Raw genomic sequence first — 26298 nt, 5'->3', positions numbered from 1 at the left:
TTGCTGGGTTCTGTAAGTGTGCCTGTGGGATGGGAAACAGGCAGATAAATTCAGGCTGAGAGAAAACCAAAGACATCTTGCTGGTGATAGAAGTGACATGCCTACAGGTTCCTAAAACAAGGCATACCCTACCATAGAAGAATGACTCTGAATCTTGGATGAAGACCAGGAGCTGGTCCACAGGGAAAAGAGGCAGAAAGGAAGGAAGGCTTGCTGACAATACACTCTTTGCAGACTCCCAGAACAGACACAGCTGATTAGGACTAAGGAGAACATGAAGAGCAGCAAAGAACAATGGCTCCACTGGGAACAGCTTTTACTTCTCATATCTAGCCTTCATTTCAAAAGACCTGATATTGAGCAATGCCTTTCTAAGTCAGTAAAAACAACACTTTACTCAGGACAAGAATGGCCCAATTTTGTTATTATACAACATGCCCTTAGGACACTGTGACATGAGTGAAATCAGTTACTCTGTATAGGAAATTCAAGATGCTGGTTCACTGCTGAAGCTCAGTTCTTATTCCACTGAGGGGCATGAGGAGCAATGGCTGGACACGTGTCCTTATGGCAGCATGGATCTGGGGTAGAGACCCCAGAATGGGCAGAATCAGTGAGAGCAGGAGTGAGGCAGAAAATGGTCAAGATCAGTGGCTGTGGTAGACTGACTAGACTAGAGAACTAATCATTATAAATTGCTTGGTTGTCTACTCAGCGAGCAAACTTTTTGGATTCCTGGCCTGCATCAGGAACAGTGTGGCCAGTAGGACAAGGGAGGTTATTCCTCCCCTGTACTTAACACTGGTTAGGCCACACCTTGAGTACCGTGGCCAGTTCTGGGCTCCTCAATTCAAGAGAGATGTTGAGGTGCTGGAATGTATCCAGAGAAGGGTGATGAAGCTGGTGAAAGGCCTGGAACACAAACCCTATGAGGAGAGGCTGAGGGAGCTGGGGTTCTGTAGCCTAGAGAAGAGGAGGCTCAGGGGTGACCTCATTGCTGTCTACAACTACCTGAAGGGAGGCTGTAGCCAGGTGGGGGTTGGTCTCTTCTGCCAGGCAACCAGCAAGAGAACAAGGGGACACAGTCTCAGGTTGTGCTGGGGGAAGTATAGGCTGGGTTTAAGGAGGAAGTTCTTGCCAGAGGGAGTGATTTGCCATTAGAATGGGCTGCCCAGGGAGGTGGTGGAGTCACTGTCCCTGGAGGTGTTCAAGAAAAGACTGGATGAGGCACTTAGTGATGGCATTAATTTGACTGGATAGGGCTGGGTGCTAGGTTGGACTGGATGATCTTGGAGGTCTTTTTCAAACTGGTCGAGTCTATGATTCTATGATTCTCAGTCAGGTAGTGCTTCCTAAAGCTACCACCTTCAGCAGCAAGCAAAGATGCACTATCAAAGTTCTATGGTTTAATTATAACATACGTACTGTCCTTTTCAAAAATGTTCAAATGCAGTTTTATTATTGCCTTGAAACTCATATGAGACGATGAATTATTCCCCTTTGACTGCACAGAAATTTTATTATCAATGTTGCAATGTCTATGATCTGAAGCACCAATAACTACGAAGGAAAATATGTTCTTTTCAGCCAAACCTTCATTCATTCAGTTATTCATGAAAGCATTAATGCATTCATGTTCATCTGAAAGAGAGGCAAATGTACAGGTGCCAGTGTACACAGTTTCTGAACTATCAACACATATCATTGGGCTTTGATATACTGAGCCATGGATGAATACCGAAAACAACATGATTTAATTTGCTGTCACCATAAATGAGTTACATGAACAATTGTGACCAATACTGTAATGCACTTTGGCTGAGCATTTTTTGAAGTATGAAGTACTTCACACTTCATAGCAACAAAAAAATTAGGAGTGTTCTGTTGTTAAGAGGCTCTGTTTTTATGATTTGTGCTATTTACCATCTTATATCTGACAGTCCTTCACAAATAACTGAGAAACGTCTGCATATATTAGAGCAAGCCTTGAAGCAACTCCTTCTTTCTTTACTGATCCACGCATAATCAATTCTCATGTACACATAGGATTTTTCCTGACTTCGTAACAAAATGCCACCACTGTAATGACTTCTAGTGTCAGGTCAGAGTAATGATATATGTAGTGTAACTGAAATACACGGAAGTTTTTCCATTCTGAGTTAGCCTTCAAAAAAATCTATGGATAGTGAGCCTCATAGCTACCCTATGATGCTCATAGAATAAAAACATACCAAAACAAATAAAGGCCAGTTTTACTGCCAAGCAATTTCTTTTTGTCTTTTTGTCTCTTTGCCTCAAACCTATTTTTTTTCCTAAGTTTACATATAAACTCATAAACATATATATAGAACAAGGGGACACAGTCTCAAGTTGTGCCAGGGTAGGTATAGGCTGGATATTAGGACGAAGTTCTTCACAGAGAGATTTCCCATTGGAATGGGCTGCCCAGGGAGGTGGTGGAGGCACCGTCCCTGGGGGTCTTCAAGAAAAGACTGGATGAGGCACTTAGTGCCATGGTCTAGTTGATTGGTTAGGGCTGGGTGCTAGGTTGGACTGGATGATCTTGGGAGGTCTCTTCCAACCTGGTTGATTCTATGATTCTATTTTATATATATAAATTCCCCATAAAGCATGTTGCATCGATGTAGACTGCTTGATAACAAGTACGTGAGATTTCAGATTTAAACCACAGATGTGAAACAAAGGTTCTTCAGTGCACCCGACAACTCACATCTATTTGCATTACTCAGACTGGGCTCTTCAAAGTCTTGCATCAGCATTTCTGAGCAAGCATTTTAAGTCATTCAAGCTGTTCAAAATGGTTGAACGCTCACACGAAGCCCCTTGAACACGTCCCACTGTGGAAGCAGAGTTTTGTGACCGCAGTTCAAAGCTGTACTCCACGTACAGCCCTTGCTGGACCTTTGTGCAAGACATCCCAGAAGCCATACACTGGGCAAGATACTTAGGCCTACAGGACAAGTGAACGACAGCGCAAAATTCGCGTTCGAACAAGGAAGCCTCAAATTCGAATCCTTTGGGTTCCGTTCGAACAGTATCGAGCCTCCCGAGAGCTGGTTATCGAAACCGGGCGGCCCTCTTCACTCCGTGAGAGAAGGCACCGCCTCCGCCATTGCCACTGGCAACGCCCGCACGCCCTTCCCAGCTGCCGCGCCGAGCCGACCACGGGCGGGACGCCCCGGGCTTACGGCCCCCACGGCTCCTGGCTGGAACCGAGACGTGAGGCAGCGGGACAGGCCACTCGCGTTATCCCCCACCACTTTAGACGGAGCAGCGAGAGCGACAGGCCAACAGCAAGTGTCCAAGCCTCTCTCAGGCGGCAGACAGGCCCTAGCCGACGCCCGCCCTCCCTGCGCACTCCGGGAATAGACTTTCCCCAGTCCTGCTCCGTCCCGCCCCACGCACGAACACCACCGCCAGGTGGCTGCCCCTCCCCGTGACCTCACTTCCGGGGCGGCCATTTTGGAAGGTCGGCGCTCCGTGGCTGGTCGGGGGTGGAGTGGGCGGGTTTGGGTCCCGGCCGCAGCGGCTGGTGACAGGGACAGGGAGGGTAGCCCGCCAGCCGCCGAGCCTCAGCGGCGCCGCAGGGGAAGAGCCGCTACACAGTGGTCGCAGCGGTCGCCTGCCCCCGCCATGTCGGACTTCGACAGCAACCCCTTCGCCGACCCGGACCTCAACAACCCCTTCAAGGTGAGGCTGGGAGTGGGAGGCGGGCAGCGTGCAGCCGTGAACCTTATTCAGTGTCGCGGCAGAGAGAGGGACGGCTGCGCCTAGCCACCGACATCCCTGCCGAGGGGCCGTTCCCTGATGCGGAAGGTGAGGAAGGGCCCGCGCTGCGGCGTAGCGCTGGCCTCGGAGTGAGTGGCGGGTACAGGGTCGCAGGCCAGCAGCGGCAAGGCGGGCTGGACTCTGGCTGAACCTGCCTCAGGTTTAGGGCTTCACGGCTCCGAGTGGCTTGTAGAATAAGCAGTGTTTCTGGAAACTTTAAAAATAGGCACAGCTGTTTCACAAGTTCAGGTGTACATGCTTCCTTCTCTGAGAAAATATCATCTCTCAGAGGCATTCATTTGGAGGAAAAAAGAATACCGATTTTGGCGGTAACTTTGTGGTGTCTGTAATACTACTACACTTTTTTGTTCCCATATAGTTAAGGTTTGTGAATTTATTCCTTTTCCCCTCTTTAGCCTACTCCCAGCCCCCATCAGGCTTACTTGCTTCTTAACATATTTCTGAAGCATACAGGACGGTACTGATGGCAAGGCATAAATTATGTCATGGATCTTGACATGCTGTGTTGTATTCAGATGGTTTTATGTTTTGCACTATTGACCTGTTATACACATGAAAATGGTTCCTTCTTCTGCTGTTTTGTTTTGAGCTGTCAAAATGAGCTGAACTCCATGGATACTTCCTCCCTCGCTCTTTTCTTTCTATCTGAATCTAGTTCAACTAATCTATTGCTAGCTACTTACTTTAATAATCTTACTGAACTTTGTTTTGCCTTATTTTATTTCATGGTGACACTTTGAAGCACTTAGGTAGAATATGGAAGTGAGTTTAGGGTGTCAGCTGAAATAAGCCTTTCAAAAATTGAGCTGTCACAGTTCAAGCATACTTCTGTGCAGGTAGCTGTTGAAGGCATAGAGTTACTGACGTTTATTCATTGGAGTTTGTCAGAATCATTAGATTTGTTTCTATGGGCATAAAATTTAGTTCATAATATTCCTTAGGATAGATACTGTGTTTTATTTGATGTTGCACACAGTGCAGTGACCTTCCAGATGAACAGCAGCCCTGGAGTTGAGGTTGCTGCCAACAATAGTTTGGACTGGCACCAATGGCTATAAGCACTGTTCTTTCAAATACCTTTTGGCACCAAGCACTGAAAATGTGTCATTGTTCTAGAACATGTCCTCATGTCCAACATGTCCAACAAAAATATGTGATGCTTCTCATTTCTTGTAATAGTTATGAAAATAGCATATAGACTACTTATTGTGTATAAATACCCAGAGTGGTCAGGTGTATTTGAAGCAGTATAGTTGCCTGTCCAGTGCCCATTAGCCCAGGTAACTTTACCTGTGTAGTGTTTCTGAAATTAAAGCTGGAGGCCTACCTCAGCCTTGCATCCAGTATGAAAACACTGCTTAAAGTGTCTTCTTTTTAGGGAAAGACTTCTACTGTAGCTGTCAGGTAGGATCCACACTCTACTTCTTATCTGCAGTGCATCACAATAAAGGACAGCTTCTCTGTTACTTGAAGCTCACTGTTGAACGTAGTTCTGGATTTGTTTTATTTGGAGAAGTCACATTAGGAAATCTGCTCACTTTTCTTTTTTCAGAGGCTTTATTTTTGCTTCCTTGAGTCTTTGCAAACTTTTGTCACATTCCACTGCCCATTAAAGGTAACTTGACATGACTTTTTTTTTTTAAAGACTGTTTCTCACAGCATCCTCATAGATAAGCTCAGGAGATGTGTCACAGATAGCTGGTCTGTAAGGTGGATTGAAAACTGCCTCAGCAACAGAATTCGGAGAGTTGTCATCAGTGGCACAGAATCAAGTTGGAGGCCTGTAGCCAGAGGTGTTCCCTGGGGATTAGTACTGGGTCCAGTTTTGTTCAATATCTTTATCAATGACCTGGATGATGGCATTGAGTGTACCCTCAGCATGTTCACTCATGACACAAAACTGAGGGAGGTGGCCGACAGCCTTGCAGGCTGTGCTACCATCCAACAAGACCTGGACAGGCTGGAGTGTTGGGTGAAGCCTAGATACATGAAGTTCATTAAGGACTAGTGCAGGGTTCTGCATCTGGGGAGGAATTAACAACAGGTACCAGTACCGGTTGGAGGCTGCTCTGCTGGAAAGCATCTCTGTGGAGAAAGACCTTGGAGTCTTGGTGGACAGCAAGTTCTGCATGGGACATCAATGTGCCTCTGTGGCCAAGAGAGCCAATGGCATCCTGAGGTGCATCAGGAAAAGTATGTCAGGCAGGTCTGGGGAGGTTCTTCTCCCCCTCTTCTCTGCCCTGGTAAGACTGTACCTGGAATACTGTATCCAGTTTTGAGCTCCCCAGTTTGAGAGAGACAGAGACCTGCTGGAAAGGGTCCAGCAGAGAGCCATGAGGATATCTTGGGGACTTGAGCATGTCCCCTCTGAAGAGAGCCTGAGAAACCTGGGGCTGTTTAGTCGGGAGAAGTCTGAGAAATCTCATCAATGTATACAAGTATCTGAGGAGTGGGTATCAAGTGGATGGGGCCAATCTCTTTTTGATGGTCAGCAGCAGTAAGACAAGAAGCAATGGCTAGAAACTGGAACATAGAAGATTTCACCTTAACATGAGGAGACTCTTCTTTATGGTTAGGTTGACAGAGCACTGGAACAGACTGCGCAGAGAGGTTGTGGAATCTCTTTCTCTGGAGTCTTTCAAAACCCTCCTGGATGCTGGATGTGCTCCTGTGCAAACTACCCTAGGGTATCCTGCCTTGTCAGGGAGGTTGGACTCAATCTCTGGAGGTCCCTTCCAGCCCCTGAAGTTAGGTGATTCTGTGATTCACACATTTAACTTAAAGGGACAGGGAGCCTCATATATAAGCAAAATCCTGACTGCCATCTCATTTGTCTAACAGCTTCGAAATCAGTGTGCATTGTGATACCCACTGCATTTACATTTTGTCTGGCTTCTTGTTTTAAAATGCTTTATACATGCAACTAGTATTTTCAGACAGACTCTAACATCCTAAATCATGTTATCTGAACACAATATTGAAATATGCTCATATTTTTGTCTTTTCTTGATAATTGTATGTATAATGTGATTATAAAATCACAAAGTAGTTACGGCAGAGAAAGAAGGGGGATGTATTACTCCGAAGAGCTGTTACTAAGGTTTAAAGACAGTTCATTCTTTGTTTTCACTGTCTGTGATCTACTTTAGAGGTTTCTTGTGACCGTTCTCTTGCCTTTCAGTAATAAAGATTTAGGCAGAGATTCCTCTTTGATGATGAATCAAATAAACTTACTCTCTGGGAAGACAGAGTTGAAACACACACATACAGCTTGCTTAGTGTTTCAGGTAGTTTATTCTTTTGGAAATCTAAAATTGAATTATGTTTCTGTTTTGTTATCTACTGGCAGTAAAGAAACTTAGTTTTGGGAACTGATCATAAAATGCTGATTTTGAGATAGTGGCTACTTAGCCTCTGCTTTTCCTTTTTTATTTTTATTCTTTAAAAAAAAACCACAAACTTGAACGAACTGAACCTAAAGGCAGGTACACTTTTCAACTCATTATATTCCACTGTAAAGAGCTATGCTCTTGATGCAGTAAACCCAGGAGATGTTTTGGTTTGAAAGACAAGAGGTAATGCAATAAACATGGTAAGTAACATTCTAGCATTAAAAAGCTGTTTATCACATTGTGTAGTTGTGTAGAAGAAAATGCATCCATATCATAAAAATGATGTGGTAATCCTGCTCTAATTTGATGTAACAGCATTGTGAAGAAATACTCAGATCATTTGATGGGATCTCGATTATCATTAATGAAAGCAGACTAATAACAGAATCTGATTTCTTTCACTGAGAAGCAGTTGTCGTAACTTGTGAGTATGAATTCACACTCATGAAGTTCTCACTAACAAAAAGTGCAGTCTCATGTCATCAAACAGACAAGTCCATAGTAGAGGGGAGGCAAGTCTGACCCAAGTTAGAAAGTGAAGTTCAGCCAGAAAACCTGTAATGACCAGGCAAGTCTTTAGTGATGATGCAGGTCTGACTACCTAGGAGGTGTTTGGGCATCCTTAAGGCCCCTGACAATTTATTCTTGTACAAACTAAACAAGCATAAAGTAAATTTTGTACGGCAAAACGAACATGCATTTCTAATGTAGCTGTCTCCTTATTGTGCTTTTTTCTTTTTGTTGGACCAATGCCACCCTCACCATAACCTCCTTTCTAATAGTTGCAGAAACTCAGCCTTCTCCAGACTGAACAACCCCAGTTCCCTCAGCTATTCCTTGTAAGACTTATTGTCTAGACTCATCACCAGCTCTTTAGTCCTTCTTGTAGTGAGACATCTAAAACTGAACACAGTTTAAAGGTGTGGCCTCACCAGTGCCAAGTACAGACACATGATCACTTCCCTGTTCCTGGCCACACTTGCTGATCCAGGATCCTGAATGCTGTTGGCGTTGGTCACCTGAGCACACTGCTGGCTCGTGTTCAGCCAGCTTTCAGCTGGCACCCTAGCTCCTTTCCAGCCACTCTGCCCCAAGCCTATATCATTGCATGGGATTGTTGTGACCTAAGCACAGGATGGAGTAAGCTGTTGACTTCTCTTTTAGAATCATAGAATCAACCAGGTTGAAAGAGACCTCCAAGATCATCCAGTCCAACCTAGCGCCCAGCCCTCTCCAATCAACTAGCCCATGGCACCAGGTGCCTCATTCAGTCTTTTCTTGAACACCTCCAGGGATGGTGACTCCACCACCTCCCTGGGCAGCCCATTCCACTGGCAAATCACTCTCTCTGTGAAGAGCTTCCTCCTAACATCCAGCCTATACTTCCTCTGGCACAACTTGAGACTGTGTCCCCTTGTTCTATTGCTGGTTGCCTGACAGAGGAGGCCACCCCCCACCTGGCTACAACCTCCCTTCAGGTAGTTGTAGAAAGCAATGAGGTCACCCCTGAGCCTCCTCTTCTCTAGGCTGCACACCCCCAGCTGCCTCAGCCTCTCCTCATAGGGTTTGTGTTCCAGGCCCTTCACCAGCTTTGTTGCCCTTCTCTGGAGACGTTCCAGCACCTCAACATCTTTCTTGAATTGAGGGGCCCAGAACTGGACACAGGACTCAAGGTGTGGCCTGACCAGTGTTAAGTACAGGGGAAGAATAATCTCTCTCATCCTACTGGCCACGCAGATACAGAGATTATGAAACAGCAGTCTCCAGAAATCGAATATAAATTTAATATACTCTCAAACAATTCAGCTATTCATCTACAATAAAAATGTGTTGGTTCTCTAGGTTTTTGTGGAGGAGTTGTTTGTTTGTGGGAGTTTTATCTTTTTTTTTTTAATAAGTGAATGATATCACTACTAAGAGAGGAATTTCTTCAGGTTTTTTATTAGAGCTATAAGTCTCACAGGCCTTTGTGGCTTGGCTGTAAAAGGTTTGAGGGCTAGATATGACAGTCATCCAAACATACAAAATATTTGCTTAGGAGTGACTGGAATCATGACTTTGAAAATCAAGTTTTGTGATAAATCCTGTTGTGTTGATTTATCTGATGTGTTCAGAGTTTTGAGCAAGTGCAGGTAATTGATATTACACAAATTAATAGCAGGATTGAAAACTTAGATATATTTGTGTGTAAATGTCAGTGGTGACCTTCAGCTAAAAGCCAAACCACTGCATGATGTGGATGAAGTGGAATGATAATGTTGATGTGGAAGAAATGGAATGGCCTATGTGTTGTTCAGCTTTAGTGTGGAAGGACACAGTTACAGAAACCCTGGAATATATATAGTGTTGATCATGTGAATAGTTTCTTTGGTTGGGAATATGTAACCAAGCTGTGGTTAGCTTTGTCTTATTTCAAAATGACATAGATCTTTTCTAGTTCAGTCATGATTACAATTCTTGAATGAAAGTCTTGAGATTCTCTAAGGTATGTTAAAATGGCATTAGGAACCTGAATTGGTCCTGCTGAAGTCACAGGATTACTTGAGTCACTACAGCTAAGTATTATATTAGAGTTTAAATTTACTACAGAGGCAGTTCCAGTTGTAAGTTTGACATTACACTTAATTGGACTCACATGAGACCAGATTAATCTTCTGTCTGGTTTAGCAGGAAATACAAGCTGGAGATTTGATGCTCAAGCTAATAGTGCAAATAACTGCTACCTTGTGTGGCAACAGAATCTGTACAGTTTACACTTTGATTGCTCAAGTGAAGCTGAAGTGGTAGAAACTTAAAAGAAGAAATGAAAGTCTTTTGAAGGCTCAAGACCCCAATTACTTAAAGTGTTTTCAGCTATGTTGTGTGCATATATGCATAATAAGAGTTTTAATTGTATGACTATAATACATATCTCATTAAGTAGTCTGTGTTTAAATTATTAAAAGATATAAAATGTGAGTATTTTTCAGACTTTAATACCTGTTTTCCCTTAAAGATTAAAAAAATCACAGATTTTTCTAGATCTTCCATAGTTTAGTGCTGATTATTATGGTCTTTTAAGTCTCCTTTAGCTGTCCTACATGGTAGTTAACTTTCAGGAGTACACTTTGTCAGTTCTGTAACTGCACTGTGATCTATTAAAAGTAATGCTTTTAAATAGATATGCAGTATCATTTATAGCTGCATTTTTTCTTCAAATTTTCAGTAAAGTGTTCACATATGTTGCGTTAGTACTATTGCTGCACTATGTATTGAGATTTATCATTACAAAGAGGAACTTAACATACATTTCAGCGCTGAGGAAGGAGAAAAATTTGAGAATAGCTGGTAGGTAGAGATGATGCTTTGTTAGGATTCCAGCACTCCTCTGCAAGATGGAGCTGGTGCAAACTTTAGAACAAATTTGTCCTTGTGAAATTCTGGAGTTCTTTCTGGTTTCATAGGTGTGGAATTTGTCTAGTTCAGTAACTCAGAAGCCTTCATAGCTCTGCTTCCATGAGATAATGTGGCATATAATGGGCACCACTTGAGAGCAAAGTGGAGAAATCCCGATTGGCTATTTTTGTGATATCCTATTCAATAATTATTTTGTGAGGGGCTGTGAAGTAACTTAGACATTTAAACTTGAAATAGTGAAAAAAAATCGTAGTGGTTGCTCAAGATTTTTTAATTATGATTAGAAATGCAGAAATAGCTTTTATTATTTAGTGCATGATTTTTAGTCATAGTTCTAAAATACATTACTGTAGGTGAAATGCAATAAGGCTTTCTTTATTCATAAACTGTTTCTAATGCTGATGTGCTACTAGGTTAGTGAAACATGAAATCTCAATTTAATTGCTTTTTGAAATTTTGTACCTTTATTTGTTCTTGAGACTGGTGTAGTGAAAAAAGAAATGGAGGATATAGAACCTGTAGTGTTTGGCACTGCATGAAAACACTACTAGCTTCTAAAAACGTAACTTTTCCACATGCAGCTTGCTCCAGCATAAACAGGGAAGAAGTATGGGAAGTTCAACTGCTTGGAGAGTATGGAGAGTTTAAACTGAAACATCAGTAGTTTGGTTTCTCTCCAGAACTTAGTTATTGAAAGTGGGATTGACAAATTTCTCTTTAATCAAGAAATAAAAAAACTCAGGTCTGCAAATATAGTTTCAAACAATTCTTTTTGTTGCATTTTTACTTAATTTTCTGAGCCAGTGGTATGGTCTTAGGAAGTACTTAGCAAAGATCAGCAAGTACAGCTGTTACTAAAAAAATACAACCAACCACACATCAGAATACATTCTTCTTGGAAAGTGTACAAGTGATGTTACTCACATTTACAAAATACTATTATGAAAAGGATATAAGGAGTGGAAAGCTTAACTTGAAGTGAAAAGAGCTTATTTTCATATAGGAAAAGCTCTTTCAGCAGGAGTTGGTCCAGAATAACTTTCCTAGATTTGTGAGCCTAATATAATGATTTCCTCAGTATGGATTCACCAGTTTGGATTATTTTGTCAGACCTCTGTCTTCTGCTTTTATTCCGTATACGTCAGAGTATTTTTAAGGAAAAAATGTCTTTGCTGATCATGTTGAGTAGCTCAAAAGGCTGAGACTGGGATTGTGCCTCTTGCTTTCTGGAAACTTTCTTCCAAGCACAAAAAGCCACAGGCAAAATGCACTGTTAGGTGTACTTGGCTGTGGAACAGTGAATGCTGAAGTCAGAAAAGTGAAGGCTTGTTGATGTCTGTGACTGATAAGGTGAGAGACTTCATCTTCTAAGAGTTTTTGTGATGAGAAAAGCTTTTTTTTTTTTTTATTCAGATTGCAACTGCAGTCATTAATGCTTCATTTTTTGGCCTTTAACTTAATGTAGAATTAGGGTTAAAAAACAAGATTTCTGCAGTCATCTTTGATAGCTTATTCTTCCTTTGAGTATGTTTAAGAAGCTATGTAACTGATAAGGTGTTTTCCATGTTTTCTTGTTCTGATTTAATTCACAGAATCACAGGCGTTAGAGGGGACCTCTAGAGATGATCTAGTCTACCATCCCTGTTGATGCAAGTTCGCTTAGAGCAGGTTGTATAGGATACCATCCTTCAAGACACATCAGTTCTACTTTGGAAGGAAACGGAATCTGTTTTTTCCCATTTCTCTAGCATGAAAACCTGATTGGTTATGTGTAAACAGGATACATGAATACAACACCCAACTGAAATGCTGCAGTTGGAACAGCACTTGCTATTGAGTAACATCCTCAAAACCAGAAGTTCTTTTGGCCCAGCCTAGTTTATTAAAAAATATTAATCCTCTTCCTCAAAAATCCATTTTTGTGTTCATGTTATGTTATATTATTTCTCCGCAGTATTTTTTAACCTAGAGCTAATCAGGTGTACTTCCGTCAGTCTCTTCAGATATTTGGGGCTATCCTGTGAATTCAGTCTAAATACTAAAAGGCAAAAAAAAAGTCTGTAACTTGTAAGTGCAGCATTTCTCAGACAACATGAATATTTTATCCTTTTCAGGATGAAAAACTCACCTGATATGCAAGCCTTGGAAGATCCTTAGTTGTCTTGCTTACTTGCCCTTGCCTATCAGTGTTAAAACCCTACATTATTATCCTATTTCTTTAAGAGTGACCTTTGTTCTCCTCATTTTTCTCCTTGTAAAGATATCTTTTACATCTTTCCCTGGTCCTCATTCCAGCAGGGTTTTTTTGTTTGTTTTATGTAGGTCATATGATTTTTATTTGAAATTCTTATTTTCAGTTGCTGATGTGTTATAAGAACATTATAATCTTTATCAAAATCAGTGTTTACAAAGAGTGTTATATAAACCCTGTTTTTTTTTTTTTACCTCCTCCATAAGATATTGTTATTACTTTGGTGATAGTCCTTAAAGCTAGCTGAAAAATACTGAGGTCATTTAAATGTTCTGTTCAGAGCATTAATGTCACTTACTTTGTCCACTGAGGAAAACAGAAGGCAACACAAGCACATATTTTATTATTGTTATACTTTTAGCCTTTTTTTTCCTTTTTACATTCCATGTTAAATTATTTGTGCATAAATTAAACACTTTGGCCTTTTTGGTGGAAGAACAAGTGTACCTCAAATGTGAAAGCTTTTTTTTAACAAGGACAGTTTGCTGGTGAAAATTCTTGATTCACTACTTTTTCTAAGCTTAAAATAACTTGAAATCACTAACAAGAAAAAATTTGCCAGTGGATTTTTTCAGAATATCAGTGTTAGTTATGCTACCAAAGCAATTTACTCATGAGACAAAAAAATACTGGAACCATTCCTGGTGACAAGTAGTATAAAGAATCACTACAGATGTATCTGTGTCTCTAGTCTTTAATTTGCTAGTCTTTTCTATATTAATGTAACCTGGTAGCTGATGACTAGTTTTGAAACCCTAGACAACAGAAGTCTCTGCTCCCTTGTTTTTTTGAAGTGTTTAAAAAAAAAGTTTTGTAGAGTGCTGTAGAGTTGATTTTTCTGTGTCCTTTTAAACATTCTCACTTACAGTCAATTGAGTTTGTACCATATCTGTGCTAACTGCACATTTGGTTAATTTTATCTGTTTCTGAGTGATGTGAGCATAATTTGTTAACCTGGCACAGGAGATGTTTTTAATACTACATATGCTCTTACTATAGATAAAAATGTATTGTATTTTCTGTGGTCTTGTTTGTTTGTGTTTAGCTTTGTTTCTTTTGTTGGAGTGACTTTTCTGTTCTTGATATAAATACTGGCATGCTTGAATCACTCCTAGTGATTCAAGGAGTGTGATCCCAATCCTTACATTTAGGATTGACACTGTAGAACGGAGACTACAAAAAGCAGGTAAAATGAAAGATAAGAGAGAAAACAGTTAATTCAGTTATGCTGGTTTCTTAAAACTCCTATCTCTTGACCTATTTCACATCTTGAAGAGGTCACCTGAAATAACCCTATGTGACTTAAGTGCACTTATAATGTAGAGCAGGCTTGGGTTAGAAGAGAACATAGGCAGGAGAGCTGACCACAGCTGACCAAAGAGCGCCATGCTCAGCAGTAAGTAACATTCCTGGAGCTGGCAGTGAATGTTCCAAGGTAACCATTGCTCAGAGGCTGACTGCACGTCTATCTGCTGGTGGAAGGTGGTGAGTGATTGCTTTTGCATCACTCGCAGGTTTTTGTTGTTGTAGGTTGGTTGGTTTGTGTGTGTTTGTGGGGGGTTTGTGTGTGTTTTTTGCTTTTTCTTTTCTCTGCCTTTCCTCTTATTCTTCTCCCCTTATTAAACTGCCTTTTTGATGACACTTGTAAGCTTTACTTGCTTTTGGCCTGATTCTCTTCCACATCCTACTAGGAAGGGCATTGAGTGAGCAAGTAGATGGGGGCTTACATTCTGAGTAGGGTGGACCCATTGCAGTCAGTTAAAAGTTTTCAACTATGCACAACTGCCTACCATCCTGTATATTGACATATGAAATTGTTGTCTTTGTATTAACTTTTTTAAAAGTTAGTATTTTTTATCTTGTACTGATGAGTCTACTGAACTAATGCCTAATTCAAATATCAAACTGAGTTATTCCCTTATTTTTTGTAATATTTTTGTTCAACATTGCAGATGATTGATAGTGGAATGTTGGCAACAAACATTCTCCCACTAATACATGCTTTTGTGCAGAATCATTAAGGTTCTTGGAATTGTCAAGTGCAACCGTTAGTCTTACTCTGCAAAGTTCACACCTAAACTATGTCACCAAGCACCACATCTATATGACCTTTCCCTTGTTTTTATTGCTATTCATTGTCTTCTCTTGTATTGGCCCACCAGTTTATGCAAGCCCTGATGAGATGTAATTTGAGCATCACATTCAGGTCTGGTGTAGTAACTAAAAATATGGCAGACTCATAGGGGAGACTGTCACCAAAGTGGCTTTATCAAAGTGAACTAATTATTGTGTAACAGAAGTATAGGAGAGCTGAGTTTGAATTGTATTTAACATTGTTGTGTATACACTTACAGAAAGGGTGATTTTCATTCAGTCACCATTAAAATACTGTTTTGTAGGTAAATGTGTGCATTAGCCAAATCAGTGTCCTTGTATATGACCAGAAAAATAGGGTTTTTGTGTGCTTAGGCACATGAATTTTATTAAAATACACAACACACTTTTAAAAAAATTTTTTTGAGCAATTTTTTTACTATCTTTTTTTAATTGCCTTGTATTAATAATTTTGTGGCTATAAATAATGGAAACAGACTTGTTTGCTGTAGCCTTCAGGATTTGAGAGTTGATAGGTAGTCTGCACCTTTTTTCTATCTTTAAGTAAGCTGACCATGGTCATTAAGAAAATACTGTCACTGCATCAGTAGATTAACTGCTGTCAGTATATACATGTAAATAATAGAACCATCGAATCATTTTGTTTGGAAAAGACCTTTAAGGTCGTCAAGTCCAGCCATTATCTAACTCTACCACATATGTTCCTAAACCATATTACTTAGCACCACACCCATGCTTCTTTCAAGCACCTCTAGGGATGATCATTCAAGCACCTTCCTGGGGTCCTATTACAGTGTTTGATAACGTTTTGAGTGAAGAAGGTTCTTCCAGTGTCCACTCTAAACCTCCCCTGGTGTAAGTTGAGGCCAGTTCTGCATGTTTTATCACTTCTTAAAATGGACAGCAGACCAACATTTACTTCGCTACAGTATGTTTTCAGGTGGTTGTACAGAGCAATAAAGTCTCCCCTCATCCTCCTTTTCTCTCAACTAAATAATCCCAATTCCTTCAGCTGCTCCTCATGATTTGTTCTTTAGATGCTTTGCTAGCTGTGTTATCTTTCTTTGACACCCTACAGGACCTCAATGATGTTCTTGTAGTAAGGGCCCTAGAACTGAATTCAGTACTCAAAGTGTGGCCTCAAAAGTGCTGAGTGATCCTGCTTTGTGATCCAGCCCAGGATGATGTTAGCCTTCTTGGCCACCTGAGTCTGGCTGGCTTGTATTCAGTCAGCACCCAGCCACTTTCCCCCAAGCCTGTACCATTGTATGGGGTTGTTGTGACCCAAGTTCAGGAACTGGCACTTGACTGTTGCTTGTCTCTCATACACTTGTCCCTGGCCCATTGACTGAACTTGTCCAAAGCCCTCAATAGAGCCTTCCTACCCTCAAGAAGGTCAACACTCCCTCCCAGCTTAGTGTCATCTGCAAATTTGCTGAAAGTGCACTCCATCCCCTCATTCAGGTTGTTGCTAAAGAAAGATGCTAAGGAGAACTGGCTTCAGTATTGAGCCCTGGAGAATACCACTAGTTACCAGCCACCAACTGGATTTAACTCTGTTCACCACCATTCTTTGATCCCAGTCATCCAGACAGTTTTTTACCCAGCAAAATGTCCACCCATTCAAGCCATGTGCAGCTGGTTTCTCCAGGAGGATGCTGTGTGAAGCAGTGCTTGACTCAAAGTAAAAGGTTTTTTTAATTTAAGGCACAGAAACAAAGTGGTAGAAGCAGGCATCACATGGAGTAAGTCAGGGTGGTCTGTGATAGAGGGTACTTCTCTTCTGCACAGCCAAGCTTGCTTTTATCTAACACAGAAAAACATTTCATTCCTGAAATCACTTTATCAAGCTACAGCTCAAGCAGTCCTTTCAAGTGCATAGTTCATGGGAGTTAATTTCACCAGTTCAAGTAGAAGCTGAACCAGAGATACTTTTGTGATATATTGTTTCCTCAGCTTCCTTTTTCTGAAGTGTTTTTGCTGTTTCTAAAAGTGTTGTAGATAGTCATGTGTAAGGAAAATGAAGAATTGCAGAAATTTTTTTTCTTCTATTTTGTTTTTTGTTGTGCTTTTATGTGGTTAATGTAGTGACAGTTTCTACTGTGAAGTTTTCCTTCTCTGCTGAGAGCTTTATTACCTTAGAAATCACATGTAGGGCAGATGTTGAGCTGTTTGAGACTGTATTAATATAGGTTTATAAGAAGCTCAGAATGGAATTACATAATTTTGAAGAAAGAGAGAGGGGTGCATGTTTACAGGCTTTTTAAGTGCAAACAAACCTTTATTGTACTGAAGTAAAATACCAGTTTTATATAATATGATAAAAGTGTTGTTGCTTATATACACATGCATGCATTTACGGAATTGTTTTCTCTTCTAGGATCCTTCTGTTACACAAGTGACAAGAAATATTCCTCCAGGGCTAGATGAGTACAATCCTTTCTCTGATTCAAGAACGGTAAGCACTTTTATTTCTTTTTAGTCGAGATTTCTGAGGTATGTTTTCAATACTCGGGACTGATGTTGTAAAATATATGACAGGCTAGTGAGAGGTAATGGAAGATATGAAGATAGATAGTTCCATGAATTATTTGGAGGATTCAGTGGGTATATAGGCTTAAGTGAGGTTTGACCTGTTAAGAAAAAGTGTCTCTCTAAATGGGGGCTAAAACTGAGTCTTTCATCAGTAAGACTTCTGGTAGTCTGTCCTTATGCTTTTCTGAATTTTTACTTGTTTTAAAATTGAGTCTGTGGCACATATCCCCAGAGTCTTGCTTTTTATTTTCATTTCAGTTAATGAAAGTGCTGCTCAGAATAAGAAAGAGTCCACAATCTGAGTAGCTGTGCGGCAGTGAAAGGAATATTTTGTGTGAAAGAAATATGATTGGGTTTTACCTCTAATCTGTGTGGTTTAATTTATTCGAGAGGGGACATGTGGCATAAAATGACCAGGGGTAGTAAATTACTACTATAACTTCATATTCTAACAGCATTTCTCAGTGACAAGGTTAGCCAAATGTCTAGATGATTCTGTCACTATAGTTTGTAAATGTTCAAGCACTGTACTTTTAGGCTTGTTTCCTCTAGCAAATCTGTGCTGTTTGGAAGTGTCACTATGTGAGTCTTCATAATGCAACAGTAAGACTTAATGCATTGTAAAAATGTTAGACTGGAAGAAGCGTGGTTTTGAGTCTGTCTTGAGTCAGCTGTTTCAGGCAGAATGTTTACACCTAGCAACAGTATTAAATGAAATATATTTTTTTCCTAACTCAGAATGTCACAAATTGTTTTATTTATCTTTATGAAACTTTAAGTTTCAAATTTTTTTGTATTGCTTGTAAACTATAAACACAGTAGGTTTTGTTAAAATAAATCTTTTTTTATATATTACATACATGGTTATTTTAACATGCAGCTCTGTGGAAAGATGGATGTATGTGGCTGTGGTTATCCAGCTTTGTCATCTATACATGAATAAAAAATTCTACTTGCTCATTACAGATGTCATTCATATAAAAAAAATGGGTGGATGGAAGAAATCTTTCAGCCAATGTTCAAACCTACTGAATATGTTCTATAATTCTCAGTGATTCAATTGATAATCTGTGGCATGTTACCAAATTCGTAAATACTGTCTATTGAATGAGCAGTTCTTTTTCTGTCAAGGAACAGAACTTCCACAACTTTTCCTGCAGAAAGCAAGACTGAAAGAAAAAAGCGTTTACTCCATGAAGAGTGCAGTAATAATCAGCTTTCAGATGATATTCCCCTTTGTCTCTCTGTGTATTGTAGATGCTGAAGTATTTATTCTGTAATTACATGTGTTCATAGGAATATGCCCACCTCTCTTTTCCTGTCAGTTTACTGTGAGAGGAAAGGACTTACTATGCCTGTACAAATAAATACATGCAACTGGAGATAGGGAGAAGGCAGTGGAAGCGCATCCATTTAAAGATTTTGTGACCGGAGCGTCTGTGGATTTTAAACTGGGAGGATTACAATGTCTGTCAGGGTAGAGATCAAAGTTAATCTGCATTTTGTGTGCTGCTCTGAGTAAAAGCATCCAAATAGTTTTTGGAGACTTTGAATTTCTGAGTTGTCTTAAACAGTTTTGCAGACAGTCCCACTTCTGTTATTTGAAAACTGTAATGGTGCTAGTGGGCAAAAACTGTAGAAGCTAGTGGTAGCTAAATAGATCCTGGAGGTTTATGTGGTCTTTAGTTTGAAAATCACTGGTGTGTATGACTTAAAATGATGTTTGTTTGGCTATGACTGATGGAGTGTAGTTGTAGATTTTGAGGGATCTGAGAATGGTATGCTTCAATTAGAAATCCAAATTTCTAAAGGTAATGACGAGACGATATGTTGCAGTCTATAGCACTGCACAGTATTAACCTTCTTTCACTCTTCCTTCCAAATTCAATTTTATAAAGTATTCATTATTTCTCCATTGCAAATCCAGACAGGGATTTTTCTTCAAGGAGAAAGTGACTTCAAACTCCAAATGCTGATACTTGTTCTCTTAACTGAGTTGTGTTCTCCCTTTGCCAAGGGAGATGTTTCCTGTAGTTCTTTCTTGGTTATCAGTACAGAATACGAAAAGGAAGGGAGGAAGAAAGGGAGGGAGGGAAGGAAGGAAGGAAGGAGGAAGGGGGAGAGGGAGAGAGAAAGAGAGGAGATGAGTGAGGGAGAGAGAAGAGAAAAAGAAAATAAAAAAGAAGTAACTTCTGCCTTTTCTTTGTATTCCTTATTCTAATAATCTAGATAGATAGATATAGATACTATTTCAATGCATTTACCTCTCATCAGTCAACTTACAGCCGTCACAACTGCAGTGGAAAATGTGGTAGGAAAATAACATGGAAGAAATAATGAGGAAAGTGAATGGGCATAGGAGATTTTAGGTCTCATGTTACCACCCTAACACCTAACATGATAAATAGGAGTCTTCTTGTTTAGCTTTTCAACACACTTCAAAGGTTGTATTATTTTGATTGCTATACCAACAGAATTTTCATTGCATAGTATAAATGTCAGAATAAATATTGTTATCTGCATCTTCAGTGGTGTTGTCTGCAGCGCTAACAGTTCACCATGGAGATGACTTTGTGTTTTGTTGTGTTCCTGAAATCAACAGATGAGATTGGGCAATATCTGCTTCCCCATTTAATGAAATCCTTTTATCTCTTCCTGCTTCTGAAAGTTCTGCTAATGCATATTGAACATGTCAGAGCACTCTGTGTATATATGTATAACATGCATAGACACACCAATAGATATAGCAATTGGTACATTAAAATTTTGGAAAAAAGTAGTAGAGTTGTGTTTGTGTTTTGATGTGTGGGGTTTTTTTTTTGTTTGTTTGTTTGTTTTGCTTGTTTGAAGAGAGAAGTATAAATGGAATCTATTTTCAGTAAATTCCTGGGCAGGTCCCCTCCTGTCTTACATCCAAACACAGTGAAGTGTTTGTAAGAAAACAGACTGATCACCTACCCCTGACTTCCTTCAGAGGTCTTCTCCCTTTCCAGCAAAAAACTTACTTCACCTGCGTGGGGAGAATGTATTAAAGAGAGAACTTCCAGGCGTTTATCACCAGCCAACATCTTCTTTTCAAGAGAGTTCATAATAATTTACGTCTTACCCCAGTGCAGCTCTGAGAGCAAGACATGAAATTACAAGTTCTATCCTAGAAGTACTATTTGGAGTAGGAATAAAAGGGAGTATTGTAGAGTGTGGTTGGTTAAATTTCAAGATATAAGTACCTTATTGTAATGTATTAGTGAGGGTCAAGGACCATGGGTCTGTTAAATAAAGTTGAGATCTGCTCTGGAGAGTCCAACAAGGATGATTAGGGGACTTGGAACACATGATTTATGAGAGGCTCAGTGACCTGTGGAGTTTTAATCTGGATGTGAGAGTGAAGGGCATCATTGATATTGAAATGGATACAAGTATCATATGGGGAAACAGATGGCGGGATGTACCTCATCCAATCAGTTTCTGCTGCTAGTCGGAAGAATGTAAACAACCAAGGGAGCATGTGCAGCCCCGGGAGATCACTCAAGAGATAGGGGAGGAAGACTCTACTTTCCTCACGTCGACCACTAAGAAAGACCCCAGGAGTTACACCACGCAGGCGCACAAATGCTCCGCCTCTTCCAATAGCTGACTTACATAGTTCCAAGAATTGTAATGCAATTGTAATGTGCATACATGGAGCTCATTGTTTATGTATAGCTCAGTCATATAAAAGGTGAAGTGTAACCACTTGGGGGTGTGTGAGTTGGTGGGCACAGACTCCCCTCGCATCCAGCGCTGTTAGCCTATTTATCACCCAAAATGAAACCTCGATAATTTTTGCATGCTGGTGTGGATGGCTCATTAGTAGCAAATTGGCATATTTATAACAAATGTAGGGAGTCGTCTGGGCTTCCTTTTCGTCGGGGACCCTGCTGTTTTCTGCTTAGGCAAGCATCCTAAGGGCTTTATGGTGGCCTGAGGCTGGAGAGCACAGACACCTTGGCGAAAGAGGAAACCCAGTGAGATAATAGGCAAAGAGAAAAAAAAGAGAAAAAGAGATCCCCGGGAATACTGCAGTAAAATTACCTGTAATTCTTGTGCACGAAGACCTAGGCAGGAACGCAGGACTGGTGAGTACTGCCTGGTCGGGTGGGGGGAAGTTGGTCGAATGAGGTGTGCTTGAGATGCAACCTAGTTGCGAAGCAAGCACGGGTCCATTTAAACCTCCATTCTGTTTCACCGTGAGGGACCAGACAGGTAAGGGGACAAAGCAAAAGTTGGGACCTCACTGGGTCGGTGGCGGAAGCAGTTAGTAGGCGAGACCTCAGGAGCAATGGGACAGGGCCGCAGTTTGTGAGCGGATCCTAGGAAAAGCGAGAGCCAGGAATTAATACTGGAGATTCCCTTTGTCATAAATAACAGGCATAAACTGGCATTCATGCAAGTTAAGGCTTTAATAGAGTTGCAGGAATCAAGCAATGTACAGGCCTGGGTACGAGGGGAGACTCTGCTCTACCCTAACGCACACCATTTGCCTTTAGTTTTCTCTTTTTATACCCTATTCTATTACATAGTCATTAATAAGTTTTCTTTATCAGTTTTTAGGAATGTGAGATGTCTCTTCCACACATGTCTTTTTTATCCGGTGGTCCCTCTGGTAGTCTTTGATGAAGTAAGGGTCTTCTCTTAAGTGTTCTTCCTCATGAACTTCAAAGTCCTTGTTCTTCTGTTTGCTCATGCAGAAAGGTGGCACCAGGAGGAATGCATTTCCATTCAAATATGCAAAAGAATATCTCTTCCACATGCCTCCCTCCTTCGCCAATCTTATTACTCTTATCCTAAGCCTATTGCATACCTTTGCGATGGTGGTGCAAGCAGGAATGCAGTTTTTTTCAGTATCCCCCTTCTTCCATGACTCTGTCCTGTTGCCACGAATTGATCGGATCAAACATATATTTCTCACACCTATGACAGTCCACTGGGGATAATGTTAAGAAATTGGAGGGAGGTAGAATATACTAGAGATAAGAGTAAGGGAAAAAATGATAGGATTTTGTATGATAAAATGAACTAAAGAAAAAATCAGTCTAGATAATGTACATTGGCCACCATATGGTTCATTTGGAGGGTGGATCTGCCAGGCGTTAAATATCTATGTCAACAGTAAAAAGGCTTTTGATCAGGAAGAAAGTGACTATGGTAATTTTTGGAAGGGTTCTGTCTGGCCCGTGGCAGTCGAAGTATTTAAGTTACAGGCTAAAGAGGAGAGAGAGGAAAAAGAATGAGAAAGGGGTGGCATGGGATCCCCTACAGCATTTACCCCTTCCCTCTCTACTCCCTCCGTACCCTCCCATACCCTTACTTCGTACCCTCAGCCCCCGTTAACTCTCATTCCCTCATTCGCACGGCTAAGTTGAAAGAAAAAGAGGAAGTACCCTCCCCTGTGCAAGTCACAACCAGCTCAGTAAGCAGTAGGCTTAGAAAGAAACCTGTGAATAAGAACAGAAAAACCCAGATCCTACAAGGAGACGAGAATAGTAGCGGAGAGGGAAGAGAGAAACGGGATATCCCACTCTGAAGTCTACCCTTTGAGAGAGGTTCCCTTAGGGAGTAACCAGGGATTTGTATAGGATATGTGAACGCACCCTTTAGTTCGGGGGAAGTAAGGAGCTTTAAAAGGAGATGGCAAGGCTGTTAGATGATCCTCTCGGGGTAGCTGCGAGGCTGGATGAGTTCCTGGGACCGAACATTTAGACCTGGGAAGAACTGCATTTAATTATGACTATTCTGTTTACCTCTGAAGAGAGGCAAATGATTCCAATAGCAGGAATGAGAATCTGGGAAAGTGAAAACCAGGCAGGACCTCCTGGGGATCAAAAGTTACCTTTAACTGCTCCAGCAGGGAATCAGAATAACCCTATTGACCGACAACAAATGTCGCACTTAAGGACTCTAACGATCCGGGGAATAAAAGAAGCAGTACCCAAGGGGCAGAATATCAATAAGGCATTTAACGAACATCAAAGTAGGGATGAATCGCCAACCGAGTGGTTGGAAAGGTTGAAAAGAAATATCCAGTTGTCCTCCGGAATAGATCCTAGTACAGCAGCAAGAGAGGTGAGAGCGCAGTTTGTCACTAAGTCATGGGCTGATACTAGAAGGAAATTAGACAAGTTAGAAGATTGGTCTGAAAGAGGGTTACAGGAGTTGTTTCGAGGTATTTGTGGCAGCAGTGCCTGAAGGTCGGGGGAGAGAAAGGTTGAGACTGGAGGTGTGGAAGGAAGAAAAGAATGGGTGAAGAAACCTATGGAAGGTGGACCCTGCTGGTCCAAAGAAATTGAATGTTGTTACTGTGGAAAGAAAAGACACATGAAGTGGGATTTGTTTGAAGAGGAGGAAAGATTTAGAAGTGTTTAAAGAAGCAGAGCAATAGGGAGCTGTATTATTTGGGGACAGAAACATCAGTGGAGCCCTTGATAAAATTAGGTCCCCAAGGGGAAATGTTTGATTTTTTTAGTTGATACTGGGGCAGAAAAATCTTGTATAACCTGTCTCCTCAAGGGATGTAGAGCAGGAAGGGATGCTGCTTAAGTAGTTGGAGCTAAGGGGGAGGGGTGTAAAGTCTCGATAGTTCCCCAGGTAAGGGTTGAATCTGAAACCAAAATAGTAGTGAATGACCTGCTTTTAGTCCCGGGGGTGGAGTACAATTTATTAGGAAGAGATTTACAGGTTCAATTGAATATAGGAGTAATGCTCACTGATGGGCTGATGAAAGTAAAAATTTTGAATTTGACACTAGAAGTTGAGCAGAAAATAGACCCACAAGTTTGGGCTGGGAAGAGAAATTCAGCATGAATCCAAATAGCTCCTATAAAAGTAGAAATTAATAATCCAAGTCGTCCCATTCGAGTTCAACAGTACCTTGTCTCCCTGAATGGTAGAAAAGGACTAAGATCTGTAATTAATAATCTAATCCAACAAGGAATCTGGAGCCTAGTATATCTCCTCATAATGCATCAGTCCTACTAGTAAAGAAATCAAATGGGACATACAGGTTAGTTGAAGACCTTAGGGAGGTAAATAAAAGAACAGTCATGAGGTTCCCAGTGGTCTCCAATCGTTATACCTTGCTAAGCCATGTATCCTGTAACTTGGGGTGGTATAGTGTAGTAGATCTTTTGCGTTTTGATCCTACCCACTGGCTGAGGAAAGCAGGGATCTCTTTTCATTTGAATGGGAAGATCCAGAGACAGGGAGAAAGCAACAACTCAAGTGGACAGTGTTACCACAGGGGTTCATGGAATCTCCCAACTTGTCTGGGGAGGCTTTAGAAGCCCTCCTTTTAGAATTTGAAGTTCCTAGGGGTATGAAATTAATCCAGTATGTTGATGATTTGCTTATTGCAGGAGAAAACCAAGAACAGGTCAAAATGGCTACCGTTCAACTGTTAAACTTTTGGGGGCAGAAAGGATTGAAAGTGTCTAAAGAAAAGGTTCAGTTTGCAGAGTAAGAGGTTAAATATTTAGGGCATTGGCTAGTCCAGGGAAGTAAAAGGCTAGACTCGGAAAGGGTGATGGGGATCTTATCACTACCTGCCCTAAAAAATAAGAAGGAGATTACACAATTACTAGGATTATTAGGATATTGTAGGTTATGGATTTCAGAATGTACCCAAAAGGTTAAATTCCTGTATGAAAAACTTATTCAGAATGTAGTTAAATGGACTAAAGAAGATGAAGAGAAGTTTCAAAAGATACAAGAATCAGTAAGGGAGGCTCCTATTTTGAGCCTACCAGATTTTGAAAGACCATTCTTTTTGTTTGTAAATATTAAAGATCAAGTTGCTTATGGAGTGTAGGCCCAGGAATGGGGGCATAGAAAGAAACTGGTAGCTTACCTGTCTAAGCTACTGGATCCAGTGAGTAGGGAATGGGCTGTTTGTTTACAGGCAGTGGCAGCTACTGCCCTTTTGGTTGAGTGAGCTAGAAAAATAACATTTGGAGGAGTATTGAAGGTGTATACTCCCCATAATGTGAGAGGTATATTGAACCAGAAAATTGAAAAGTGGCTAACCGATGCTAGAATCTTGAAATATGAGGCCACATTATTAAATAGCAGAGAATTAGAATTAGGAATAACCAGTAATTTAAATCCTGCCTAGCTTTTTACGGATATCCAGAGGAGGGATCTCATCTGGAACATGACTGTATAGATTCAATCACAATGCAGACAAAGATAAGAGAGGACCTGGAAGAAACAGAATTAGAAATGGGAAGGAAGCTATTTGTTGATAGTTCATCTAGCATAGAAGAAAGGAAAAGGCATTCAGGTTATGCTATAGTAGATGGGGACTCTCTAAAGGTCATAGAGCCCAGGAAGTTGAGTTCACCTTGGCTGGCACAAGCTTCCTAACTATTTGCATTGTATAAAGGTTTGCTTATATTGCAGGGAAAGGCAGGAATGGTGTTTACAGATTCCAAATATGCTTAGAGGTAGTACACACCTTTGGCAAAATTTGAAAAGAAAGGGGATTTATGAACACACAGGGGAAAGGGCTTGTGCATGAGGAATTAATTACCAGCGTATTGGAGGCTCTAAAAGGACCCAGTGAGATAGCTGTGGTCCATGTAAAAGGACATCAAAAGGGAATATCTGTGCATGTACATGGTAATAATTTGGCTGATCAGGCTGCAAAGGCAGCTGCACGAGAAAATAATTAAGTTCAGATTTTCAAATTGACCACTTAGGAGGACCCCAAGTTAAGCTTTTCCAAATATAAGTTAGAAAATATGTCTAAAATAGGAGCAAAGCTGA

At 40.8% G+C, this 26298-nt stretch overlaps 1 protein-coding gene across 1 annotated transcript in view; it reads left to right on the top strand.

Annotated features, from left to right (window-relative positions):
- Positions 1-3474: 3474 nt before the first annotated feature.
- The window catches only part of SCAMP1 (secretory carrier membrane protein 1), a 58022-nt gene continuing 35198 nt past the window's right edge, over positions 3475-26298 (top strand). Inside the window, exons 1-2 of the mRNA XM_064176838.1 lie at positions 3475-3711; positions 17345-17422. Coding sequence (XP_064032908.1) covers positions 3655-3711; positions 17345-17422 — 135 coding nt within the window. The 5' untranslated portion in view covers positions 3475-3654. The remainder of the gene's footprint in view (positions 3712-17344; positions 17423-26298) is intronic.

The sequence above is a fragment of the Pogoniulus pusillus genome, chromosome Z (assembly GCF_015220805.1).
Source record: "Pogoniulus pusillus isolate bPogPus1 chromosome Z, bPogPus1.pri, whole genome shotgun sequence".
In the NCBI taxonomy this organism is placed as follows: Eukaryota; Metazoa; Chordata; class Aves; order Piciformes; family Lybiidae; genus Pogoniulus; species Pogoniulus pusillus.
Note: the sequence above shows the minus strand (reverse complement) of the source record. Positions and strands in the feature narration are given on the sequence as shown.